General features: G+C 47.6%; 1 protein-coding gene across 8 annotated transcripts in view; it reads right to left on the bottom strand.

Annotated features, from left to right (window-relative positions):
- PNPLA6 (patatin like domain 6, lysophospholipase) overlaps positions 1–24,082 on the bottom strand; it is an 82,101-nt gene that overhangs the window by 21,607 nt on the left and 36,412 nt on the right. For all 8 annotated transcript variants that reach the window (XM_081176117.1, XM_081176123.1, XM_081176119.1 and 5 more), the window contains exons 17-29: positions 22,906–23,111; positions 17,741–17,872; positions 16,502–16,625; positions 14,961–15,074; positions 13,355–13,430; positions 13,135–13,275; positions 12,959–13,022; positions 11,786–11,954; positions 10,562–10,744; positions 8,583–8,701; positions 6,832–6,988; positions 4,495–4,611; positions 1,673–1,742 (exon numbers count right to left, since the gene is read on the bottom strand). In XM_081176117.1, coding sequence (XP_081032243.1) covers positions 1,673–1,742; positions 4,495–4,611; positions 6,832–6,988; positions 8,583–8,701; positions 10,562–10,744; positions 11,786–11,954; positions 12,959–13,022; positions 13,135–13,275; positions 13,355–13,430; positions 14,961–15,074; positions 16,502–16,625; positions 17,741–17,872; positions 22,906–23,111 — 1,672 coding nt within the window. The remainder of the gene's footprint in view (positions 1–1,672; positions 1,743–4,494; positions 4,612–6,831; positions 6,989–8,582; positions 8,702–10,561; positions 10,745–11,785; positions 11,955–12,958; positions 13,023–13,134; positions 13,276–13,354; positions 13,431–14,960; positions 15,075–16,501; positions 16,626–17,740; positions 17,873–22,905; positions 23,112–24,082) is intronic.

Here is a 24,082-nt window from a genome sequence, read left to right as displayed (position 1 = left end):
AGCAGGTTACAAAGCTCATTCATTCATTCATTACAGTTCATTGCGTTAAGACCGCTTGCCCACCCCTCTCTGCCCCGGCAGGACGCAGCTGGCAGGCACCCACTGCCTCTCCCCTCTTGGGAAGGCAGGGAAGGGAGGGCTGTAGCCCCCTCTTGCCACCTGGCTCCCCTAGGACATGGCAATCCAGCGCAAATATGGCAACAGTTAGTGAGTTTAGTGCAGAGCAGAAGGGTTACAAGGAAAAGCAGGCCCCAAGGTTGGGCTGGAGAGTGAGGAGGCCGCGGTGAAACAGATCACAAAGTGCTCTCTTCACTCTGCCAGCACTGCCACTGGAGCTGGAGACCCAATGAATGCCAGGAGTCAACAAACCCCCGTCTCCCTGCCCCCCAAAACACCCCTTTTTGCAATCCAAGGGAAGTAGGTGCAACCTTAGTTCTTTCTGACCTTCTCTAGTTGCCTCTAGAGCAGCGGTTCTCAACCTGTGTGTCCCCAGATGTTGTTGGGCTACAACTCCCATCATCCCTGAGCTCTGGCCTTGCCAACTAGGGGTGATGGGAGTTGTACTTCAACAACATCTGGGGACCCACAGGTTGAGAAAGGCTGGTCTAAAGAAAGGCAGGATGCGAAGGACTCATCTCCAGCCAAGTCTTCTATATTAAGGAAAGGCTAGCCACCCTGAGGGGCCACCCCAGATTTGGGCGGTGACCTAGGTCTTCTCAGCTTCTCCTGGCCTGCCTTTCAGCAAGCTGAAGACCTAACTTCACCAGATTGTGCTGGGAGGAGAGAAAGAAACTCGGGCCTTGCTCTAATGTGGGAGCTCTTTGACCAGAGACAAGTGTGAGGCCTTAAAGGCCTGGCCAGGATCTTTGGAAAGAAGAAACTTCTCTCTAAAGCAGGATAGTTAAGTGGGGGCCTGTAGGCCGCATCTGCTTCCCCCAATTTTTTGTGTGGCCCCCACAAGGACCCCCCCATTATCAATCTTTTATATACCTATTTATCTCAATCACCCCATGGGTCCTTCCTGCTATGGTGTCATGATGTAAATATGTTTTATTGTGGCTTCTCAAGGCTTCCCTCCTCCGCAAAATGTTGTCCATTAAACGAGGCTTTGCTCTGAAGGGCGTCTTGTCTTGGCTGCGAAAGGGGCGTTGGATGGCATTGAGAACTGAAGGGAAGCATCTGCCACAGAAAATTGTGCATATTCAGGGGCAGGGTGACATAGCCTGCTCTCGCTTGGGCAAGCAACAGGCCCTCACATCTGTACCCCCCAACCTGAGGGACCTGGGATTCTGCAGGAGACTCTAAGGGTACATCAGTAGGACCACCACACCTCTTCCTGTGCCGGGAATTGAGTGTTACGATCCTCAAATGGGGATGCGGGCAAGAACCAAAACTGAGGCCTGGAACAACAACAGCAGTGCAACAGACCTATTTTGAGCAGGAAACCAGGGTTCTCTGGAGACACCCGTTTCCCCTTCAGCCTCATTATCTCCAACACCCCAGGGGCCTCTCTCTAGGGCATTCCCGAAACCACATTTCCTTCCAATTGGGGGGTTCAAGGCCAGAAGTGTTTGGACATCATGGGCCGTCGCTGAACTTCAGGGGCCTGGTGAGTGAGTGTGTGTGTTTCGAACCCAAGCCCCCTGTGCCAGAAGAGGAAATACACACTTACCATCTTTGTGGACTCGCATGGCGGAAGCTGTGATGTCTGTCGTCACGTTAAAATACGGGAGCCACAGATCCTGCATTGGACACAGCAGAGTGGGACAGTGATCACATACACAGGAATCCCGTCTTCAAGGGCTGTGAGGAGGGGGTAACGAGGAAAGCCGCCAAGAGGACACATCTGACCTGCACATGTGAACTCACTTGCCCTCGCCCGAGTTCTATACCAGTCAAATTCTGCAGCTGGTACAATTTAGGCATATTGCTGTCTCTACTTGATTTGCTCTGTCCCTGGTAGCCTTAAGGGAAACATGCAGAACCTTGCAGAGAAGGGATGGCTAACCTTTCTTCAGCCAGACAGCTGCTTTGATGGTCAGCCAGCCCTACGAGGACTGCAGCAAGGGATGTGGTCAGTATACTGATACACTCACATGCCACACATGCACTGGGCATTTAACACACACACTTGCAGTTCACACCCACCAGACATAGAATATCTTGCTCTTTTACCCACACACATATGCGTACACACTCATACTCACGCTCACTGGGGAAGACACGCAAACTAATGCCAGTGTACTGGAAGAAGCAAAGATCACCAGTGTCGAAGCAATGATTCTTCGACATCAACTTGGTTGGACTGGTCATGTTTTGCAGATGCCTGATTATCGTCTTACAAAGCAACTACTTTATTTCCGAACTTAAAAATGGGAAGTGTAATGCTGGTGGTCAACAACAGAGGTTTAAAGACTCCCTCAAGGCAAATCTAAAAAAGTGTAGTATAAACCCCGACAACCGGGAAACACTGGCCTGTGAACACTTCAATTGGAGAACAGCCTTTACCAAAGGTGTCATGGCCTTTGAAGACGCTCGAACTCAGGACGCAAGGGAGAAACGTGCTAAGAGGAAGGCACGCTTGGCAAACCCTCACTGTGATCAACTTCTGCCTGGAAATCTATGTCCCCACTGTGGAAGGACGTGTGGATCCAGAATTGGCCTCCACAGTCACTTATGGATTCACTGTTAAGACCGTGTTCATGAAAGACAATCTTACTCGGGTACAAGCGATCGCTAAGGAAGACACACTCATACATACATTTTCACAGACACACACACACACAAACCATGTACTGAGCATTCCCAGTGCTCCCCCTCCAGGACTGGGGTGGAATTGCAGGAAAACCTCACCTTTTACTATGCATAGAAGGATTTGTGAAAAGCAAACAGCAGCATTTCCACACATGCTCAAGTCCATTCTCGGTGTTGGCAGGAGGAAATGCTACCTTAAAGCCTCCTGCCTGCTCTTTGAGGTTAATCTCCAGACCGAGTGTGGCGGTGCTTAGTGCTAAAACCAGGGATAACAGATCCTTCTGACTGCTATTTATAGATTCTCTCAAAAAGGGCAGCCAGAGGGATTTTTAAACTCCCAATAAAGAGGGCTGATTGCCCTTTAGAAGTTGCTCTTTAAAGAACAGAAAAGCTTTATCTCCTGTTCAGATCAGCTGGGGGGCTGGGGGGGGGGTTAGAGATCTGCCAGGGTTGGTGAGCTACTTCCTGTGGTCTGGCAGGCCACATCTGGCCCACAGGTTTATCCTCACTGATGTAAACCAATAATAATAATAATAATAATAATAATAATAATAATAATAATAATAATAATAATTTATTATTTATACCCCGCCCATCTGGCTGGGCCTCCCCAGCCACTCTGGGCGGCTTCCATAAAAACCAAAAATACAATAAAATATCACACGTTAAAAACTTCCCTGAACAGGGCTGCCTTAAGATGTCTCCTGAATGTCAGGTAGTTGTTTATCACCTTGACATCTGCTGGAAGGGCGTTCCACAGGGCGGGCGCCACTACCGAGAAGGCCCTCTGCCTGGTTCCCTGTAGCTTTGCTTCTCGCAATGAGGGAACCGCCAGAAGGCCCTCGGCGCTGGACCTCAGCGTCCGGGCAGAATGATGGGGGTGGAGACGCTCCTTCAGGTATACTGGACCGAGGCCGTTTAGGGCTTTAAAGGTCAGCACCAACACTTTGAATTGTGCTCGGAAACGTACTGGGAGCCAATGCAGGTCTTTCAAGACCGGTGTTATATGGTCTCGGCGGCCGCTCCCAGTCACCAGTCTAGCTGCCGCATTCTGGATTAGTTGTAGTTTCCGAGTCACCTTCAAAGGTAGCCCCATGTAGAGTGCATTGCAGTAGTCCAAGCGGGAGATAACCAGAGCATGCACCACTCTGGCGAGACAGTCCGCAGGCAGATAGGGTCTCAGCCTACGTACCAGATGGAGCTGGTAAACAGCTGCCCTGGACACAGATTTGACCTGTGCCTCCATGGACAGCTGTGAGTCCAAAATGACTCCCAATGAATCTCTACCGCACGTGGCTCCAGACATTTAACACGGCAGCTTCCACCTGTGGTAATTAAGAGAACGAGCCACAAGGAAGGCACCACCAAATTATGGATTCTGCAATTCCCAGATCTCAACATCCTGCACGCTGGCAGTAGAACCCAGGACAGGGTCAGCGCAGGATGTTTCGGTGCTGGGGGCAAAACACACCACACTGCAGATATGTTCTCAAGGAAAAGTGCTTGCAGAACCTCGCCATCGGTAAAGGGTAGGCCAAGACTCCAGCGGGCATTTTGTTTCTTGGATGCCAGATCTGTTGCCTCTGTGGATGCTGCCGCCCGAGGCAGCCGCCTCACCTGGCCTCACGCACAAGCCGGCCCTGACCTAGGCCCTTTGCCAGACACAAAGCTGCCATGATACAGATCAAAATGGCAGTGAGACATGCATAGGCATCCCTCATGGTGGCCCTGGGAGCATACCTCAATCTGCTTGTCCTGGAACACCTTGTGAATGCTGGTGTTGAAGGCAGAGCCCGAGAACATGGAAGTTATGGGATAGGTGAGGTCCAGCACTGTGGCAAACACCGAATTCATGATCTGCAGAAGCGACAGAAAAGTGTCTTGATGTTAGACAGAAACGGGTGAAAAATTTTAAAAGGATTCAGCCTCACTGAATCTAGAACAATGGGCTTCCTTCCTCACTCATACTGCCTCTTATAGCTTTATCAAATTTCATTTACGTGTTCTCATTTCTCAACTTATTTCATCTTCTGCATTCATGCTAACTTTTCGGGAAGAAAGTGTTGTTGCGTACACAGATTAAAAAGCAAGAGGGAGAGAGAATCCACCTCGTCTAAAACTCTGAATCTGTCCTCCCAGTAAACATTCAAGAATGCAGTTGGCCCTCCCTCCCCCATTTTATTTACTACCTTCTAAGGCTGGGCGATACTTGGTTTTCAACATTGTGAGGTTTTCCCAGCTAACCATCGTGACATAGCGACAGATCACGATGTCTGAAATAACGCTGGAAAAGTGGCTGGGCTGGGGAGTGAGGGAACAACCAGGAGGAAGGGAAGGAGATTGCCTGTTTGCTCGGGTGAAGGAGGTCCTGCTTGCTCCCTCCCTCTCTCCCTCTGCAGCTCAGTCCTGGCCTTGGCAGAGGGAGCCTGAGAAGGTGCTCCATCTGCCTGCCTGCCTGCTGGTCTGTTGGTCTGCCTTTGCCAAAGCAAGCAGGGCTGCCTCTTTCCTCCCGGTGGGTTGCAGGAGGAGTGAACAACCAGGAGAAAAGACGTAGCCCACTTGCTTGGGAGAATCAAACGCGCAGGCAGATGTGCGATCAGGCAATTTAAGCTGCCAACACATTGCAGCTCCCCGGCCGCCACCAGCACAGTGCCTTTCACTTCTGCCAGTCTGTGCTGGGGAGCCAGGATGTATTGCCAACTCAAGAAGTCTGAAGCAGGCATTGCAATCTGAACTTCGAACCTGTTTCAGACAATGCATTGCAATATTGCCCGGCTCTACTGCCTTCTACCCACCTAGGGCCAGAAAAGGTTAAAGGATCCCTGGATGGTTAAGTCCAGTCCAAGGCAACTATGGGGTTGCGACGCTCATCTCGCCTTCAGGCCGAGGGAGCCAACGTTTATCCACAGACAACTTTCCAGGTCATGTGGCCAGCAGGACTAAACCACTTCTGGTGCAACGGGACACTCTGATGAGTGCCAGCGTGCACAGAAATGCCATTTACCTTCCTGCTGCAGTGGTACCTATTTATCTACTTGCACTGGCGTGCTTTCGAACTGGGAGATGCCAGTGGCTCTGTGCTCTAAACCACTGAGCCTCTTGGGCTTGCTGATCAGAAGGTTGGCTGTTCAAAACCCAGCGATGGGGTGAGCTCCTGTTGCCTGTCCCAGCTCCACCTAGGAGCCCTCAGTCAAGAACCAGGGATGCAAGAGAGAAATGGATGCACCTGGCGTGCAGGACTCCAAGTGGAAACTCCCGCAAGGCAGACTGGAACGCCTCTCTCGGCTTGGGGGAGAGCCGTAGCTCCGCGGAAGGGCACCTGCTTGCATGCAGAAGGCCAGCATCAACAATGTCTAGGCAACACGATGACCATATACATACGTAATTGACAATCTTTATAGAATTCCTTCAAACCATTAAAGTTCAAAATGAAATCTTTAGTCTCAAAGCCTCTGAAAATCTTTAAATGAAGCGAGGTACCAAATTTTGTACGATGAAAGACAAGCTGTGAAGCTTTGTGTATTCAACAAATATGATGTCCAACACTGAACAGTGATTCCGGATATTGACTACTGTTTCGTAGAATTCTTTGTCAGCGTGGTGGGTGGATACAGAATGCTTCATAAACCCATCTTATTTCAAATGAATGCAGTGACTACATTATTACATGAGCACTGTTTCACAGCATTTGATATTTTCATTTACATAGATTCATTCTTTGAGACTAAAGATTTCATTTTGAACTTTTTATGGTTTGAAGGAATTCTATAAAGATTGTCTATTATGTATGTATATGGTCATCATGTTGCCTAGACGCTGCTGACGTTCTCTTTGCAACACAGGGGTTTGCTTGGATACTTACTGCATGCAGAAAGCCCCAGGTCCAATCTCTGGGATCTTTGGTTCGGACTGGGAATGCCACCCGCCTGAAACCTTGGCGAGCCATGGCCAGGCAGTGAAGGCAATACTGGTGGGGGCAGCCTCCTAGGTCCTTATGTTTCCCGAAATTCCGCAGGCTCAAATCAGCTGGAGTTTCCCCTCCCATTCCAAACCCTGCCGCTTCCAATACTTGCTCACTTTGGCCCACTCCCTGGCTCGCTGCTTCGTGCGCACGGCGCTCCTCTCCTCCGCGTACAAGGCGCCAATGAAGGAGCCGATCGAGGTGCCGCCAATCAGGTCGATGGGGAGACCGGCTTCCTCCATAGCCTTGATCACACCGATGTGAGAACAGCCCCTGCGGTGAAGGGAAGAGCCACACCTGAAGCAGGCCAGAGCGCAAAGACCGAGGGCAGCTGCGATGTCCCAGCCATACTGCCCTGGGCGGCTCCAAGAGAGTCTGGGCCCCTCCTTCGCTCCTCCCTAGGCCAAGGGAACCGGGACAGCTCTCCTCTTCTTCCAGTGGCAGGGAATGGCCAAAGGAAGGTCCACTATGCTTCTTAAAGGCATCCCACCTCCCATTTCATGAGTGGAAGAAGAGTGGGCTCCAGAGGCTTGGCGGGGAAAGAGCTAGGCTCCTCTTCAGGGCAGGGGTGCTGGGCGAATAGCTGCCTTCCCAGGACCCAGGCAAGCTGCATTCGGGCACCCTCCGGACCGCCCCTTTCGCCCCGCCCCAATTATATTTTATTAAGTTTCAATATTTTAAACTTATTCAATCAAAACATAATTTCCCCTTTTCTCTTATATTTGTCGACTTCCCACCCCCATTTTCCGGAGTTGTTGTTTTTCCCCTTCTGCTGTACCTTATCTGCTGTTAATCATAACCATACAATTATAATCTAATTGCTTCAGTTGCTCATAGTTCAAATCCTGTGATAATATTTCTTCAAGTACAGTGGTACCTCAGGTTACAGACGCTTCAGGTTATAGACTCCACTAACCCAGAAATAGTACCTTGGGTTAAGAACTTTGCTTCAGGATAAGAACAGAAATCATGCTCTGGCAGCACGGCAGCAGCAGGAGGCCCCATTAGCTAAAGTGGTGCTTCAGGTTAAGAACAGTTTCAGGTTAAGAACGGACCTCCGGAACGAATTAAGTACTTAACCTGAGGTACCACTGTAGTCCAAAAAAAAGATATCCATTCTTCTATAAAACATTCATCATTAGGTTCTCTTAATTTTGCTGTTAATTTTGCCAGTTCTGCACAGCCCACTATCTTACTTATCCATTCTTCTTTGGTGGGAAATTCTTCTGCTGACCAGAGACAAATGGCTGATGAAGATGATGGACTATGTCGAAATGGTGAAAATGACCAGGAAAATCAGAAACCAGGAAGAGAGGAACTTTAATAAGGAATGGGAAAATTTTACAATGTACTTAAGAGAACACCGTAAACATCTAAAAACTTAGGCAGCATTTGAGTAACGCTTGTAATGTACTAAAAACTAAGGTAAAAATGGATTATTTAAGAAAATATGTGAGGCAGTTGAAAAAGATTGAAAATGGAAACCATGGAAGGGTGGAGGGGAGTCAAAGCATTAGGGAATCCTAAATGCTGATGATGGTGTCTAATGTTTGAATTTAAATGTTTAGTGTAAAACTGAATAAAGATTGTACAAAGGAACTTCTTTCTTTCCATTTCTGTGCATAAAGAATCCTAGCAGCTGCTGTTACATACATAAATACCTTTAACATTTTCGGGGGGATTTCTGCCCCTATAATACCTAACAGAAACACTCAGGCTTTTTTTGATATACTCATTTTAAACAATTTTTTTTTAAAAAAAATATCATCATGTATCATTTCCCAAAATACCCTCACTACTCCTCAAATCATATAAATCTTTCGCCTTTTACCCCAGGACCTTCCCCGAGTGCTTGAGGGGAAATTACCTGGCTCCGCCGCCCCCCAGCACTAAAGCGATGGTGTTGCCCGTGAGGACTCTTGCCAGGCGGGAGAAGTCGCTGTGGCGATCGGCGTTCTTCTCAAAGACCTTCTCGTACATCTCCCTCTGCAGCGGGGAAGAAGAAAAAGAGGGGAAGGGGGCTACTTCCACCAGCCTCCAAAGAAGCAGGAGACCGTGAAGGGGGGTCCTCGAGAGATTACCTGCTTCAAGGCATCAACTTCTCCCATCCAGAGAAAGGCACCCAAAATAGGCACCCGGTGGGGAGGGAGGTCCACTCACCTATCAGCAGAGCCCAAACAACAAAGCACACTTTCCCATTTAAGGAGCTGAGAGGCAGGGTAGTGCAATGGTTAGAGCGTCAGCCTAGGAGACTAGGGTTCGAATCCGCAGCTGGCCATGAAGCTCGATGGCAGGGGTGGACTCTGGTAAGCTTTGAGCAAGCCCAAAATTTGGCACCCCCCTCCAAATGCGTTATATGTAGGGCTGCCTCTGAAGACAGTTCAGAAACTTCAGCTAGTGCAGAATTTAGTTGCTCATCGGAGCAAGACAGTTTGAGCATATTACACCGATCCTGGTCTGACTGCCCTGGTCTGCCTACTATAAAACATTAGTATCTGGGCCCAATTCAAAGTGCCGGTTTTGACCTATAAAGCCTTAAACAGCTCAGGACCGCAATACCTCAAGGACCACCTCTTTCCATATGAACCTACCAAGACCCTGAGATCATCTTCCGAGGCTCTCCTTTCTGTGCCTCCTCCTTGAAAGGTGTGGAGGGTGGCAACACGAGAACGGGCCTTCTCTGCAGTGGCTCCCTGTCCGTGGAATGCTCTCCCCAGGGAAGTTCGCCTGGTGCCTTCATTATACACCTTTAGGCGCCAGGCCAAAATTTCCCTTTTTAACCTGGCCTTTGGTTGACCTGATCGACATTCTACACTCTTTTAAAATGCGGCTCTTTTTTAGGGGGGTGTTATTGAGTTATTGTTGTTATTTTATATAGTGTGATCTTTTCTGTAAACTGCCCTGAGACCTTTGGATATAGGGCAGTATATAAATTCAACAAATAAATAAATAAAATAAAGTAAATTTCAATTACGGCTCCTCTCAGTTTTGTGCCCCTTTAGCTCTTTTTTAGTGCAGTGGAACCTCCCGCAGCATCCTAAATCCGATGTCGGCACCGGGCAGCCTTGGGACGGTCACCTCCTTTCGCAACCCAACAACAGGGTTGTCGCGGGGATGAAATGGGAGAACCACATAGGCCACCTCAAGCTCCTCAGAGGGAAGAAGACAGGGTGCAAATGCGACAACAAACAAATACCGTTATTTTCCGCTCTATAAGACGCACCAGACCATAAGATGCACTTAGTTTTTGGAAGAGGAAAACAAAGGGGGGGGGGATTCTGAATCCTGAATTTTATGGGATAGCCGCGTGCACTCTCTCCCGGGCAGGGGATGAAGGCTCCCCTTGCCCAGGAGAGGCTGTGCGCGGCTAAGGCTCCCCCAAGAGCCGCGCTCCCTTTAAAGAGCATGCAGAGTGTGTATGTGCGGCTCTTGGGGGCTTTTCCCCAAGGGGGGAGAAGGAACTGATGGGCTCCTCGCGGCTCTTTAAAGGGAGCGCTGAGCAGAGCCTCCCACCTGCATTTGCTCCATAAGACGCACACACACTTTTTAGGAGGGGAAAAGTGTGTCTTATAGAGCGAGAAATACGGTAAATAAGCAGGGGAGGGGGTAGGTGTAGGAGGGAAGGAGGCTTGGAGTGAAGGGAAACACTGTGCAAAGGCGAGTGGCGTTCTAGCGAGGAAGGAAACATGGAGATCTAGGGTGCTAAGCTCAAACAAAATGGATTCAGGGGCGGGCAGCAACATCCTCCTAGGAATGGGCAACTAAGCCTTGCCAGGGAGAGCAGTGGGATGAAGGGACAGGCTTTTGGGTGGGGAACACACATGGGAAAGTGGAATTGGCTGGTACCAGCTTGTTCGGGCTGCGTCTGGAGAAGACCCGACGCGGGCATTTGATGTGCAGGTGCCCCGAGCACCAGCTGCGCATGTTGAGCCACTCCACGGTGCGGGCAGGGCTGGGGCCGTCCTCCCGGTGCAAGAGGATGAGCTGCTTCAACGCTCGGACGGCCGTGCTCTCCAGCATCTGCTCCAGCTGGGGAAAAGCAGAGAGAGGAAGGACATGGCGGGAACGTCCTCTTTTTATCATCAAGTAATAATCATGAATAAAGGTAAAGGGACCCCTGACCATTAGGTCCAGTCGTGGCCGACTCTGGGGTTGCGGTGCTCATCTCGCTTTATTGGCCGAGGGAGCTGGCATACAGCCCTACATATAACCGGGTCATGTGGCCAGCATGACGAAGCCGCTTCTGGTGAACCAGAGCAGCACATGGAAACGCCGTTTACCTTCCCGCCGGAGTGGTACCTATTTATCTACTTGCACTTTGACGTGCTTTCGAACTGCTAGGTTGGCAGGATAATCATGAATAAATAAGAATAAAAATGTGCACCCCACCCCAAGACCATTCCATTGTAACTATCCAACCTCCCAATATTTCAACACCTCTTGCGATGGTTTGACCACTGTCTGTTTTAACGGTACAAATTCTACAAACTCCCTCCATCTCTCCTCAAAATCATTTCTCCTGCATATTCCTCACCTTTATCATTAACAGCTATGTCCCACACCTTTTTATACCATTCTTCCATTTTATATTCTGCTTGCCCCTTCCACTTCCTAGCTATCATAATTCGTGCATCTGTCAATAAATTTGTGAGCAAGTCCTTCATAGCCACGAACCTTCCACCCCATCGTAAATTGATAATAATGCTACCTCTGAACCTTCGCTCAGCTTTAACCCAGTGATTTCTGTTATCTCCTTGAACAGCCTTTGCCAAAAAATTTGTAGAGATTTACACCCCCACCACATGTGAACGTAATTCCCTGTTTCCTGGCATCACCTCCAACATAACACTGAATATTCCTTGTTTATTTGATTTAATCTGACTGGTGTTAAATATCATCCCCAAACTAATTTATAGTAATTCTCTTTGATTCTTATAGACATTTTCAACGTACATTTCTCCCATATGTTCCCCAGGCCAGGTCCTCTTGCCTCTGCCAAGGGCTCCCTGATCCCTCCCTCTGGGCCCCCGATCCCAGCAGAGCGCGCCTCGCTTCCCAGACCCTGCTCACCTCGCCCAGGGTGGGCTCCTGGTCCCCCAGGCCCACAATGAGGATGCAGTCGGCTTGGCGGATGCAGCGCACAGTCCAGGGGGTCAGGGTGCAGTCGGTCTGGTACAGCACAATGCGATGGATGTCCTCTTGCTGGGCCAGCCAACCAGACAGGCGGTATTCATGGATGCTGGAGGGTGTTTGGGGACGTTGGAAATTTATTTTTATTTACTGCCATTTTTTTATAGCCCACCTTTCAGGATGTGAAACCTACCAAGGTGGCTGACAAGCAGTATTCAACTACGTGTTTTAAAAGCTACAACAATGATATTAAAAATAAAAGGCAAGCTTTCAGACTTGTACAAATGAGACTTCTCTAACCTCAAAAGCTTGAATTCTATTTCAACCGAAAGAAAAATGTGTAATTATACTTGGGGAGAAAAGGACAGCTGTTCATGTTCTCGCTGTATCCTCCTCACCAGGTGGTACTCAAGGTGGGGAACGGAGGTGGGAGAGTAAATTTAGGGAAGTCAACCTTTCGCCTCTCTCCTTCCTATCCCCTCTTGAGCCCGCAAAGTGCCCACCCTACTGAACCTCTAGAAAACCTAATATATGGGAAATAATTGTGTACAGCTGAAAACACTGGCAGCATTAAGATAAATTCAACAGTGTAAACAAGTTTTGATGGATGCAATAATGGAATACTGAATGGTATAGTTTTTGTAAAATACGCAGGGATTTGTGATATGCAAAATGAACCGTGGAAAGAGAAGAAGGGAAGTCATTGATATCTTAAGGAAGTAAAATACCATATTTTTTGCTCTATAAGACGCACTTTTTCCCTCCTAAAAAAGTAAGGGGAAATGTGTGTACATTTTATGGAGCGAATGCAGGCTGCGCAGCTATCCCAGAAGCCAGAACAGCAAGAGGGATTGCTGCTTTCACTGCGCAGTGATCCCTCTTGTTGTTCTGGCTTCTGAGATTCAGAATATATTTTTTTTGTTTTCCTCCTCCAAAAACTAGGTGCGTCTTATGGTCTGGTGCGTCTTATAGAGCGAAAAATACGGTAAGTATTTGAAATTGTAAAACAGGAAATTTAATAAAACCTCTAAACCCCTGGAAGAATCTGGCAGTCACGACATTTCTGCCTTCGGACCCTGTGCAGGGGCACACAGGAGCACACAGAGAACTTACCTGTCCAGGGCGGAGGCCCCCAGACGAGCCCGGATGATGTCACTGGTGAGAAGCAAGGTTGGGCCTGAAAAAGCCAGAAGAAAAGTGGTCATGACTGGTGGAGCCAGGGCCAAGGAACGGGAGACAGAGAGAGTGAGAGTGAGAGTGAGAGAGGAGAGCGCTGTAGTTGGGCTCACCAATGGCGTTCAGGGCGTGCTTGAGTTCCAGGGTGAAAGCTGCCATGGGAACGTCGTCACACACCGGGAGGACGGCCACCGTGGAGAGGTTGCTGGCTGGATTGGTCAACTCTGAGCTGGAGGTCATGCCCAGTCCAGAACCTAGAGGACGAGACCCAGTGAGCATGTGGCTGCCCCAAGCATTCTATGAATGAAAATGGGACTCTCTACATACTCCTACCTGGGAAAGGGCCACGCAGCTGCTGCAAGTTCCCCAAGATCTTCTGGCTCAGTAGGTGTATAAGGCGAGTGACAACCTGTTTAAGGCAGAGGAAGTCAAGAATACACAGAAACCAGTGAGTATCTCTGGCATGCTCAGCCTGGTTAAGCAGAAAACCGGATGAGCTGTTGTTGCCAGCTCCTGAGCAACACACACATTCATCTGATGTGGGGCTCTGAGCCAGGTATTGGATATACTATGAGCAAGGGGCTGGCTGGGCCACTTCCTTGCTTGAAGCTCACAGGACAGCCCTTCCTCTAGTCTTCCCTAAACAAAAAAGGTAAAGGTAAAGGACCCCTGGACGGTTAAGTCCAGTCAAAGGCGACTATGGGTTGCGGTACTCATCTCGCTTTCAGGCTGAGGGAGCCAGCGTTTGTCCACAGAAAGCTTTCCGGGTCATTTGGCCAGCATGACTAAACCGCTTCTGATACAATGGGACACTCTGACGGAAACCAGAGCGCACAGAAATGCCGTTTACCTTCCCGCCACAGTAGTGCCTATTTATCTACTTGCACTGGTGTACTTTCAAACTGCTAGGTTGGCAGAAGCTGAGACAGAGCAATGGGAGCTCACTCTGTCTTGGGGATTCGAACTGCCAACCTTCTGACCCACAAGCCCAAGAGGCTCAGTGGTTTAGACCACAGTGCCACCTGCATCAAGGTCCTAAACAAAACAACAATATCTTCCTGCACACATTTTTAAAAATAGCTCCCTGCATGTCATCACTCCTGGCTATAGCTTCACTCAGGCACCAAAGAGCAATTCTAAAGTGTACCCCTTGGTAGCATTCTCTCCAGCTACCATTTATAGGGCAATGGACTCTAGCCTGATAACAGAATAATATTTGTAGGAGGCATCATGTTAAGTGTGAAGTAGCAACTTCTTGTTGCTGCTCTCACTCACCAAGGCGATGCAATATGCGTGTGTTTTAGAGGGTCTTTCTGCTACACGGCACAGCAAGCTCACGGCAGTCCAGGATAAACTGCAATATGAGGGTTTGCCTGCCTTCATCATTCAGATGTCTGGGTCTCAGCAACATCTCTGGGCATATTCAACAAACTTGGGAACTAATTAAGTTCATTTTGAATCAAGCAGAGGGGCCAGCACCCAATTAAAAACTGTCCAGAGAGTTTGCAGGCAGAAAAAGAAATTGCTAATTTGTTTTATAATCACCAGGAAAGTCAAGACTCTCTTCTGTGCATTGTGAATTTATTCTCATGGAATTTCAATACATATTTTGGGCAGTAACTGCTTACAGTGGTGTGGTAGATGTTAGAAAAGTGCTTTGTTATGGCTCCAAGCTTTGCTCTCTTGTGCTTTTACCACTGCTCTTTTTACTTCAAGTGTTTATAAAGCCACTCTGCCTGGGTACATCTGTCCCAAACACTTATCCCATATGTTTACTATGCCAGGAGTTTCATATTACAAATGATGCTGAAATAAACCCTCAAACCAGTTGCACAAATTAAAGTATGCGAGTTCGGGACCTGTTTGTGAACCGGCATGCATAACTTACTTTGAAGGCAGAATCTGGTATTTCTTAAGAACAGAATTCCTCGCCACCCACCTGAGGATACCGTCGCTTGATGTTGTTGAGGGTCCCTTCTGGGAGCTTGGCCAGCTCTGTGTCCCTTACAGCGTGGACAGTGGTGGCTCGGACTTGGCGAGTCAGGGCTTCCACCTGAAGGGGCAAGAGGGGGAGGGGTGTCAGGAGTTCAGCCTACACTCGAGTAGGACCCTAACTGAGACACATGCCCGACTAGCATGTTCCCTCCCTCCTGGTCGATCATTTGGGAGCTTCATAAGCTTTCTTCAGCCTGAACATCACAGTGACCGCTGCCAACCGACACTGGCACACTTAGGGATCCACAGAGTTTGCGCATCATGCGTGACAAACCTCAGCAACTCAGCATTTTGGCTAATCTACTTTATTTACATATAAATACACATGGAGCACTGCAACATGGCTCCCTCTCTCTCTAGCATCAGACAGCAAAGAGAAAAAGAACAAAGGACAATAGTCCCACTTCACAGAACACAGTAACACAAACATCCTGTCTCCATCACTTCCCAAAACATATACCGTCATGTGAAAGACAAAAATCCCATGACTGCAATCATGGAGCAGGAATTCTAACATCAGGGTTACACTAAGCAGGATTCCTAGCATGAAATGGATGAGCTCCTCAGATGTCAGAGCTGTGCCTGACAAATAATATGTTGGCATTAATGATTTACATTCCAGGCACAGAAGGACAGATTATCTAGGAGGAGCCATGATTGGGCAAAAGCAGAGATGCTCACTGTGTGTGTCCAAGACTAGGCTAGAGCGAGAGTCTGATACTGTGGCTTGTAAGTCCAGCTTAAGGGAAGAAAGGGGCCACTGTACCCTCTCTCCCAAGAACAACCCTTGGGACCAAATTGGGTGGGTAGGTCTCTTTGTCACGATTACCAGGAAATAGGCCTCTGTTCCAGCAAGACCTCCCCTGAGCAGTTCCCAAGGTTGCTGCAGATAGTTCACCAACTACATAGGTCTGCTCAGAGAAGGATCTGTATCTGCAAGGAATCTAACATTTGCTGCAAGTCCCAATTTTCTGCTGGAACAGAGGTCACACTGATCACGCTGGAAGAGAGCGGAGTTTGGTGGTGCTGTGAAATTCTCTGTCAGCAATTAATGGGGTCTCTCCAACCCTACTTGTAGAATCACTTGTCGAATCACTCTGTTTTCCAGTCTGTCTCCCTGAACCTTTCACCCTGGGACAACTTCCCACCTTGAACTTGTATTTTCTGCTCACTATTTGCCCAACCAAACCACAACGCTTTGCAAGGAGGGAGGAGCAAGTGGGCACAGTTTGGTCTCAGTTATGGCTTCTAAACCCTAGAAGTTACCAGTGTCTTTGGTGGGGGAAGTTGGAGGAGAGGGATAAAGAGTGAGAGGGAGGGAGGAAGGAAGGAAGGGAGAGACTGTACCCGGGAGCAGAAGCATCTATTCAATGACTTAGAATTGCAGAGTTGGAGGGGACTTAGCCAGACACACAGAGCAGGCAAGCTGTCCAGCATTCCTCTCCAAGACCCTCCTCTGCAACCCTCCTCTTAATAGCAACTCACCACTCCAATGAGGTCTCCACGGCCATATTCCCCAACCAGCTCCTTCTTGCCGTTGCCCTTCTGGATGACGGAGCGCAGCCGGCCATTCAGCACAATGTAGGTACAGTCGGACCTGTCGCCTTGCCTAGGAAAAATGGAAAGAGGAGGAAACCATGGTCAAATTGCCCTCCCCCTCTCTGCAGGGCATCTCTTTCGACAGCTGGCTTTAGGGGACAGCAGAGGCCATTACCAAAGAGAGATATAATAATAATAATTTATTATTTGTACCCTGCCCATCTGACTTGTTTTCCTCAGCCACTCTGGGCAGCTCCCAACAGAATAATAATAATAATGCGATAAAAAGGGATGCGGGTGGCGCTATGGGATAAACCACAGAGCCTAGCACTTGCCGATCAGAAGGTCGGCGGTTCGAATCCCCGCTACGAGGTGAGCTCCCGTTGCTCGGTCCCTGCTCCTGCCAACCTAGCAGTTCGAAAGCAGGTCAAAGTGCAAGTAGATAAATAGGTACCGCTCTGGAGGGAAGGTAAACGGTGTTCCTGTGTGCTTCTCTGGTTTGCCAGAAGCGGCTTAGTCATGCTGGCCACATGACCCAGAAGCTGTACGCCAGCTCCCTCGGCCAATAAAGTGAGATGAGCGCTGTAACCCCAGAGTCGGCCACGACTGGACCTAATGGTCAGGGGTCCCTTTACCTTTAATGCGATAAAACATCAAACATAAAAAAATTCCCTAAACAGGGCTGCCTTCAGATGTCTTCTAAAAGTCAGAAAGTTTTTTACTTCCTTGACATCTGATGGGAGGGCGTTCCACAGGAAAGTTGCCACTACCGAGAAGGCCCTCTGCCTGGTTCCCCGTAGCTTCATTTCTTGCAGGGAGGGAACCCCTGAAGGCCCTTGGAGTTGGACCTCAGTGTCTGGGCTGAGCAATGGGGGTGGAGGCGCTCCTTCAGGTATACCGGGCTGAGGCCGTTTGGAGAGTGGTTTGGAGAGAGGTTTGGATGGGAACATGGTGACATTTGGTGCATGGGGGGGGGGGAAGGGGAGGGCCCACTGGGGCTTCCTAGCAAGAGGGTCCTCCTTCAGCGATGTCATGAAAGTTCCTGCCCTACTCCCCGCACTGAAGCAGCAGGAAAGGACCAGAAACTTCCCTGTGGGGAGGATAACTTCAAAGCCCTGCGCCAAGGAGAAATGGGGGGTTCTGGGCACAGGGTGGGCATGGGTGGTAACAGTGCTTGCCCCTTACCTGTAAAGCGCCCGGCCAGCCTCCACAGCCATCCAGTCAATAGCAAAGTCCATCTGGCGCACAAAGGGAGACATTCGAGCTGCTACCGTGTGAGCCACACTCAGGACCACACTGGGCTGTTCCCGCATAATCCTGGAAGGGGGGGGGGGAAGAATCGCAGGTTAGTGGTAGAGGCAGTTGCCCCAGTGTGGTTCCCCCCGCAGCCCAGCCCAGCATTTCCAGGGCCAGCCCCAGGAAGCACCTCTGACTGAGACCCAGGAAAGTCCAGCCAGGGCTCACTGCACAAGGCTAGCTGGAAAAGTGCCTGGGCTCAGTGCACGGGCCAATTCACACACCAGCACCGAGTCACTACTAACGGCAGAACAGCCCTCCCCAAACACGGGGAGCGGGACTCTTTTGAAGATGTGGACTCTTTTCTCAGGCTTCTACTGACCGCTAAAGGTGGGCCCTGCCCTTTTGAATGCAAAGATCTTAATTACGATTGTAAGGATAATAATTTTATGCTTTAAGATCTGTCCTTTTGAACTTTTATCACCTTAAAGATCATGATTTTATGATCGCACACTTTGATCTGCCCTTTTGAACTTTATTTTTTACCTCAATTTTTTAAAATTTGATTTTACATGTGCAAAATTCCAGTCATACCACAACACTTTCCAAAAATACAAGATTCCCACGAATCTCTGGACTTCCCTCTTCCCCCTCTGCGGGTCTCGTTATTAATCCTTTTCTCCAGCATCTTTTACAATAATCCAAATTTTAATATCTCCATTGTTTCCATAATTCTTGCTACATTGCAAGTGTTATTACAATCCGGCTAACAATTTTAACTCTTTGAATGGTCTCTAAGGTAAGTTATAAATTTTCCCTTTTGAACTTCATGACATTGTGATCATCTTTACCTTTTGTACTTCATGATCATCAGGTCTATTTATTTATTTTTAATTAACTGGTGTGGCTTTTACTGGCTTAAGCGGATGGTTTTACTGTACGCTTGAGTTTTGCAGAACAACATTTGGTGTGTGTTTTTTTTAAAAACATAGTAACCAGTTTAATCCATTGCCCTAAATAAAGTACAGTGGTGCCTCGCAAGACGAAAAGAATCCGTTCTGTGATTCTCTTCGTCTAGCGGTTTTTTTGTCTTGCGAAGCAAGCCCATTGACGGATTAGCGGATTAGCGCTATAAGCGGCTTTTAGCAGCTTATCGGATCATCTGATAAGCGGCTTAGCGGCTTAGAAAAAGGTGGGGGGAGGGGAAAAAACCACAGGAACACGCAAGACATTGTCGTCTTGCGAAGCAAGCCCATAGGAAATTTGTTTTGCGAAGCACCTCCAAAACGGAAAACTCTTTCGTCTAGCGAGTTTTCCGTCTTGCGAGGCATTCGTCTTGCGGGGCACCACTGTAAATGAATAATAAATATTAAAATAAAAAGATGGGGACTGTCATAGTACCAGTTTCAACCATCCCAGCCAATCCTTTTGTTTTCAAAGAGATTAGCCAGCACGCTGAAAAAGTGAAAGATTTCCAGTGGCTGCTTTGCTACTCAAGAAAGGAATGAATAATCCTTAGTGGTGGAGGATAGGAAAGCCCCTCTCCTCCCTTTGTCCCCGGACTGTAGCCACATTACCAGAATGAAGAAATGAATGGAATCTGGGTTTTTCATTCTGCCCACCTGACCCTCCCTGGATCACATAGCAGAGGAGGAAGGATGGCAAAGGCGAAGAGAGCGGAAGTAACTAGGCAAGACTTGAGGAACAATATCAAGAGTCCAGGAGTGAGGAATGACAGGTGGGCAGGTGGGCAAAAAACAGGTACCGCATGGCAAGGTGTGGGTGGAGATGTGTTTCTCAGTTTGCATTTCTTAGTGCAGAAAGTATTGATCTGATGTGTGTGATCTTTCCTATTCTACTTAATTCAAGAGGGTTCTGAAAGCTTCTCTGCGTGAAAGAAAACAAGCAGAAGGTTCCTGATGTTTGGGTTATTCCTTCAGAGAAGCTGAGTACAGCTGGCTTAAACTGGTCCTGTTATCTCTTTCTGTTAAGGTCATGCTGACTGCAGTAAAAGTATACAACAAAGAAAATCCCCTGTGTTGCAAAAGAGAAAACTCTGAACAACCACAAGCAACATGCAGCTAATAATGTATTAACAATAAATTTGTAACATTATATTGTTCCACAATTCATAAACAACAAACATGTAAACGTGCATAAAGTCACAAATGAAAGGAGTCCAATAAGTGTTCCATCAACTTACGACACTTTTAAGCAATTGCTGATCCATTGCTATTAGATGTACCTGTATGGACAATCTATTTGCTGATGAAGAATCATATTTGAAACAGTTCCTCTATCCAGGAAAAACTGTTTTGTTTGCTGCTGTCTTTTGCTGCGCTCGGTATACTGTATTTCTACGTTTGGAGCACTTATCACCGCATATTTGCAGGATATTGACTGTTGAAAGGCTTTTTGCCTCCATCTCAGTATTCTTTGATAGTCACTGACTATGCCAAATATTTCTGTTCATGGAACATTTATTGGACTCCTATCATTTGTGACTTTATGCACGTTTACATGTTTGTTGTTTATGAACTGAGAAACAATATAATGTTATAAATTTATTGTTAATACATTATTAGGTGCGCGTTGCTTGTGGTTGTTCAGACTATAATAAGAGGCCAGAAGGTGTCTGGGTTTCACTTTCTCTTTCTATCTCTTTTCCTTCTGGTGTGGTGTTCTGCAGATAGATAGTGTTAAGGCTTAGTCTTATTATAAGTTACTGTAAGTTACTTCCGGGTTGGCGCCATCGCCGAATGGCGGACTCCCTCCGAGCTCCGGAGGGAGTCTGCTCGGCAGGGGTTGGGTCCTACCGCGCCGGCGACGCGGGGACCCTCAAAAACCACGGGCACGGAGCCCGTGGACATGGGGACTCGGCTGGTACCGTCAGCGCCTTCCCGACTCGTGAAGGAGCCTTTTTAAAGGCTACGGATCGGGTGCCGGGGAGCGGCGTGGTACTGTGAGTCTATCGCTTCCCCTGCCGAGCGCAGCCGCATGCCATTCGTCGGAGAGCGCTGGCTTCTTCCATTGGAAATTCGGACATTTAACAACAACCCGTGAGTAATTGGGTAACCGGGTATAAAAGGAGAAAAAAAGGAATTTTTTTCGGATTCGGCACGAGCGGGGGGGATCTAAAAAGGAAGTCAGTCCCCTACCTGATTGTAAACATGCTAAAACAAGGACTGAGAAACCAAGATCGATTCAGAAGTTTATTGCTGACAAAAAATATCAATTCCACGATGGGATATTACAAGAATTGTGCTGGAGGAGAAAAGTCGAGGGTGAGAGGGAAAAGGCAACCCCCCCTGGGAACCGGGGCGATTCGGAGAACCTGGCGGAGAGAGATGGAGAGTTTGACAGCTGTCAAAGTAGCTGTCAAATCTTGAGAATACAAAGAGGACTTTGTTACAAGTATTTTGCTGGTTAATTTTGTTACAATTGGACATAAATATGGATACAAAATGTTGGGGGGGGAAAGAAACAACAACTTGACTTTTGGATTAGAGGACACAAAGTTATTGCAACCCCCCTAGAGGGGCTTTGGGACATTACAAGTGGCGTATGTGGAAAAATACTCCGGGATGTGTACTGGTCTTAGCTCCTGGGAAAGTAGCAAAACTGAAATATTGTTTTGTCTACAGAGGTGACAACACAATAGAATCTTTCTATTGAAGTAAGGTAGGAACTGGACGTAAGTTTTTGTTCCTGAATAACAAACCTCTGTAGAGATACTAGATTTCAGAATAAGAATGGTTTTGCAGCTGAACAAGACAGAAACTTGAGAAAGTAAGAAACAAAAGAGCAAAGGACCAACTATGCCACGGAAAGAATAATGGGAGGAGCAACAATGACCAAGGGAAATTAAAGGCCTCTATTAGACTGGATTTTTGAAGTTAAACATTATCAAAACAAGCAAATTCAAAGAAAACCGGCAAGATGGATTGAGGAAAATTTGGTTGTGGACTTGAGACCTCCAGGCCGACAACATACAGACTGATGGACATGGGGAATCCAAACCGGGGAAGGGAGGGGGAATTCTAGAATCCAAAGGCTATGTAACCAACTTTTGGAATCTTCTTCTATCTTCTATCTTTTATCTTTCTATATAACTTTGGTATTTTGATTTAACATGTTGTGGGAAAAAAGGGGGAATTCGTGGAAGGAAACGGGGCAGATCTTGGGGGAAAAATCTTTGTTCTATTTTGTTAAAGATGAGGAGTGATGTTAAGATTGTAATTTAAATTGGCTAATAGGTACAACATATTAGGTTTAAATTGGGAATGAGAACTTGTGGAACCAACGTAGGGAAAGGGGAATACAGTCGGGAGGGGAAGGAGGGAGTCCCAGAAAGAAGGTTATGAAAATAAGGGTTTAAAATTGGTCTTTCTTTTTCTTTCTTTTCTTTATCTTTTCTATTTTTTCTATTCTGTTATTATTGGAAATTTTAATAAATATGATTATAAAAAAAAAATAAGTTACTGTAAGTTAAGTCTACTGCAAGTGGATTCCTTATGGACAGTACCAACCCTGAATGCATTGGATTTGTGACCATTATGCTCATTTGCCTTCAGTAGCAATAAAGCTCTGCTGGATGCAATACAATTGCCTCTGGTCTATTTTGGGGGGAATCTTGCAATGTGTTTAAGTTTGTACTCTGCTAACTACTGTATTTTTCGCTCTATAAGACGCACTTTTCCCCTCCTAAAAAGTAAGGGGAAATGTGTGTGCATCTTATGGAGCGAATGCAGGCGGGAGGCTCTGCTCAGCGCTCCCTTTAAAGAGCCGCGTGAAGCCTGTGTGCGGCTCTTGGGTGCTTTTCCCCGAGGAGGGAGAGCACTCTGCATGCTCTTTAAAGGGAGTGTGGCTCTTGGGAGAGCCTTAGCCGCGTGCAGCCTCTCCTGGGAAATTAGAGCCTGCAGGAAAACAAGAAGAAAAAAAAATTCTGAACCCCATAAGCCAGGACAGCAAGCGGGATCGCTGCACATTCAGAATATTTTTTTTCTTATTTTCCTCCTCCAACAACTAGGTGCATCTTATGGTCTGGTGCATCTTATAGAGCGAAAAATACGGTATACACTGGAATTCCATGACCGCATTCACGGGCCACTCACTCGTAAAAGTCGGACTTGGAGATCTTGAGGAAAGTACAGTCGCGGTTGGCCTTGATGGTGAAGATGAGCGGCTCCCCAGTAAGCACGGCCAGCTGGCCCACCATCTCTCCGGGCTGCGTCAGGAAGAGGCACACGTCTTCGGCCTTGTCAATCATCCTCTGGTAAACGTGCAGGCAGCCCCAAAGCACAAAGTGCAGACTGACATCCTGCAAGAGAGATCAGCGTGAGCAGTGTCTCCCAAGGGAACAGGCTCATTTTGGAGCATGAAACCCAACAGCAGAGCTCTAGAAAAAGCACAGTATTATTTTTTTAACAAAATATTTTATTAAAGTTTTCTTGGTTTACAAAGGTATGCGCAATGTCTCTTTTTTCAAGTTACATTTTCCACAGGTCAGTTTAATTTTTGAGACATTAGGGTTACATTAGGTAGAAAAAAGGGGAAAAGAGGTGGAGGGGGCCTTGGTGGGTGGGGGTGGGGTCGGGAGGCGATATTTCTATTTTGCTTAATGTATGTGTGGATTTTTGTGTCAGCACGTTCTCTTAGCTATTCGCTTGTGTTCCTTTGGTGGTGAGAGAAATTGTGGTTGGCCTAAGGTGCGGCTAAAAGCACAGTATTTTATACATTTTTTAAAGCTGCATCCTGCCCCTTACAATCCGAAATCACGTTTGCAGTTTCTGCTGAAGATTTCAAAATTCCAGAGCGGGCATTCTGACGGTGGCAACAAATACTTCTTGGAGCCAACCTGGCATTCCACTCCTTTTCTCTTGCTCCAGTTCTCATGCCCTCTCCTGATAGATTTATTCCCCTCCTTTTCTAGTCCATGGCAAAAAAGGTAAAAAAAAAAGGTCTGTGCTTTAAATTCCACAGAGCAACAGCAAAACACAGAATTAGAAATGTAATGGAACCTCCAGCAAGAAGAAAAACAAGTAACTCATGCAACTCACTATCTGTAAACACTCGTTCTATTTGCTTGTTGCTGTGTTTGGGTTTGCTGGTGCTAAGAGCCTGAGGCCATGGGGAGGTATACCAGGAACCAGATCTAGAGTGCAATTGGGTCTTTGGTTCCTGGTCTCTGCATGAGCTGAAGCAAGAAAGATAACTGGAGCTGAAACTCGGAGGCCATCAGGCAGGTGGCAAAGTTAGAAGGCCAAGTTCTTGGTAACTAAGCGTTAGTAG

Source organism: Podarcis bocagei, assembly GCF_964188305.1.
Source record: "Podarcis bocagei genome assembly, chromosome: 17".
Lineage (NCBI taxonomy): Eukaryota > Metazoa > Chordata > Lepidosauria > Squamata > Lacertidae > Podarcis > Podarcis bocagei.
This window is presented reverse-complemented; position numbering and strand designations above follow the sequence as displayed.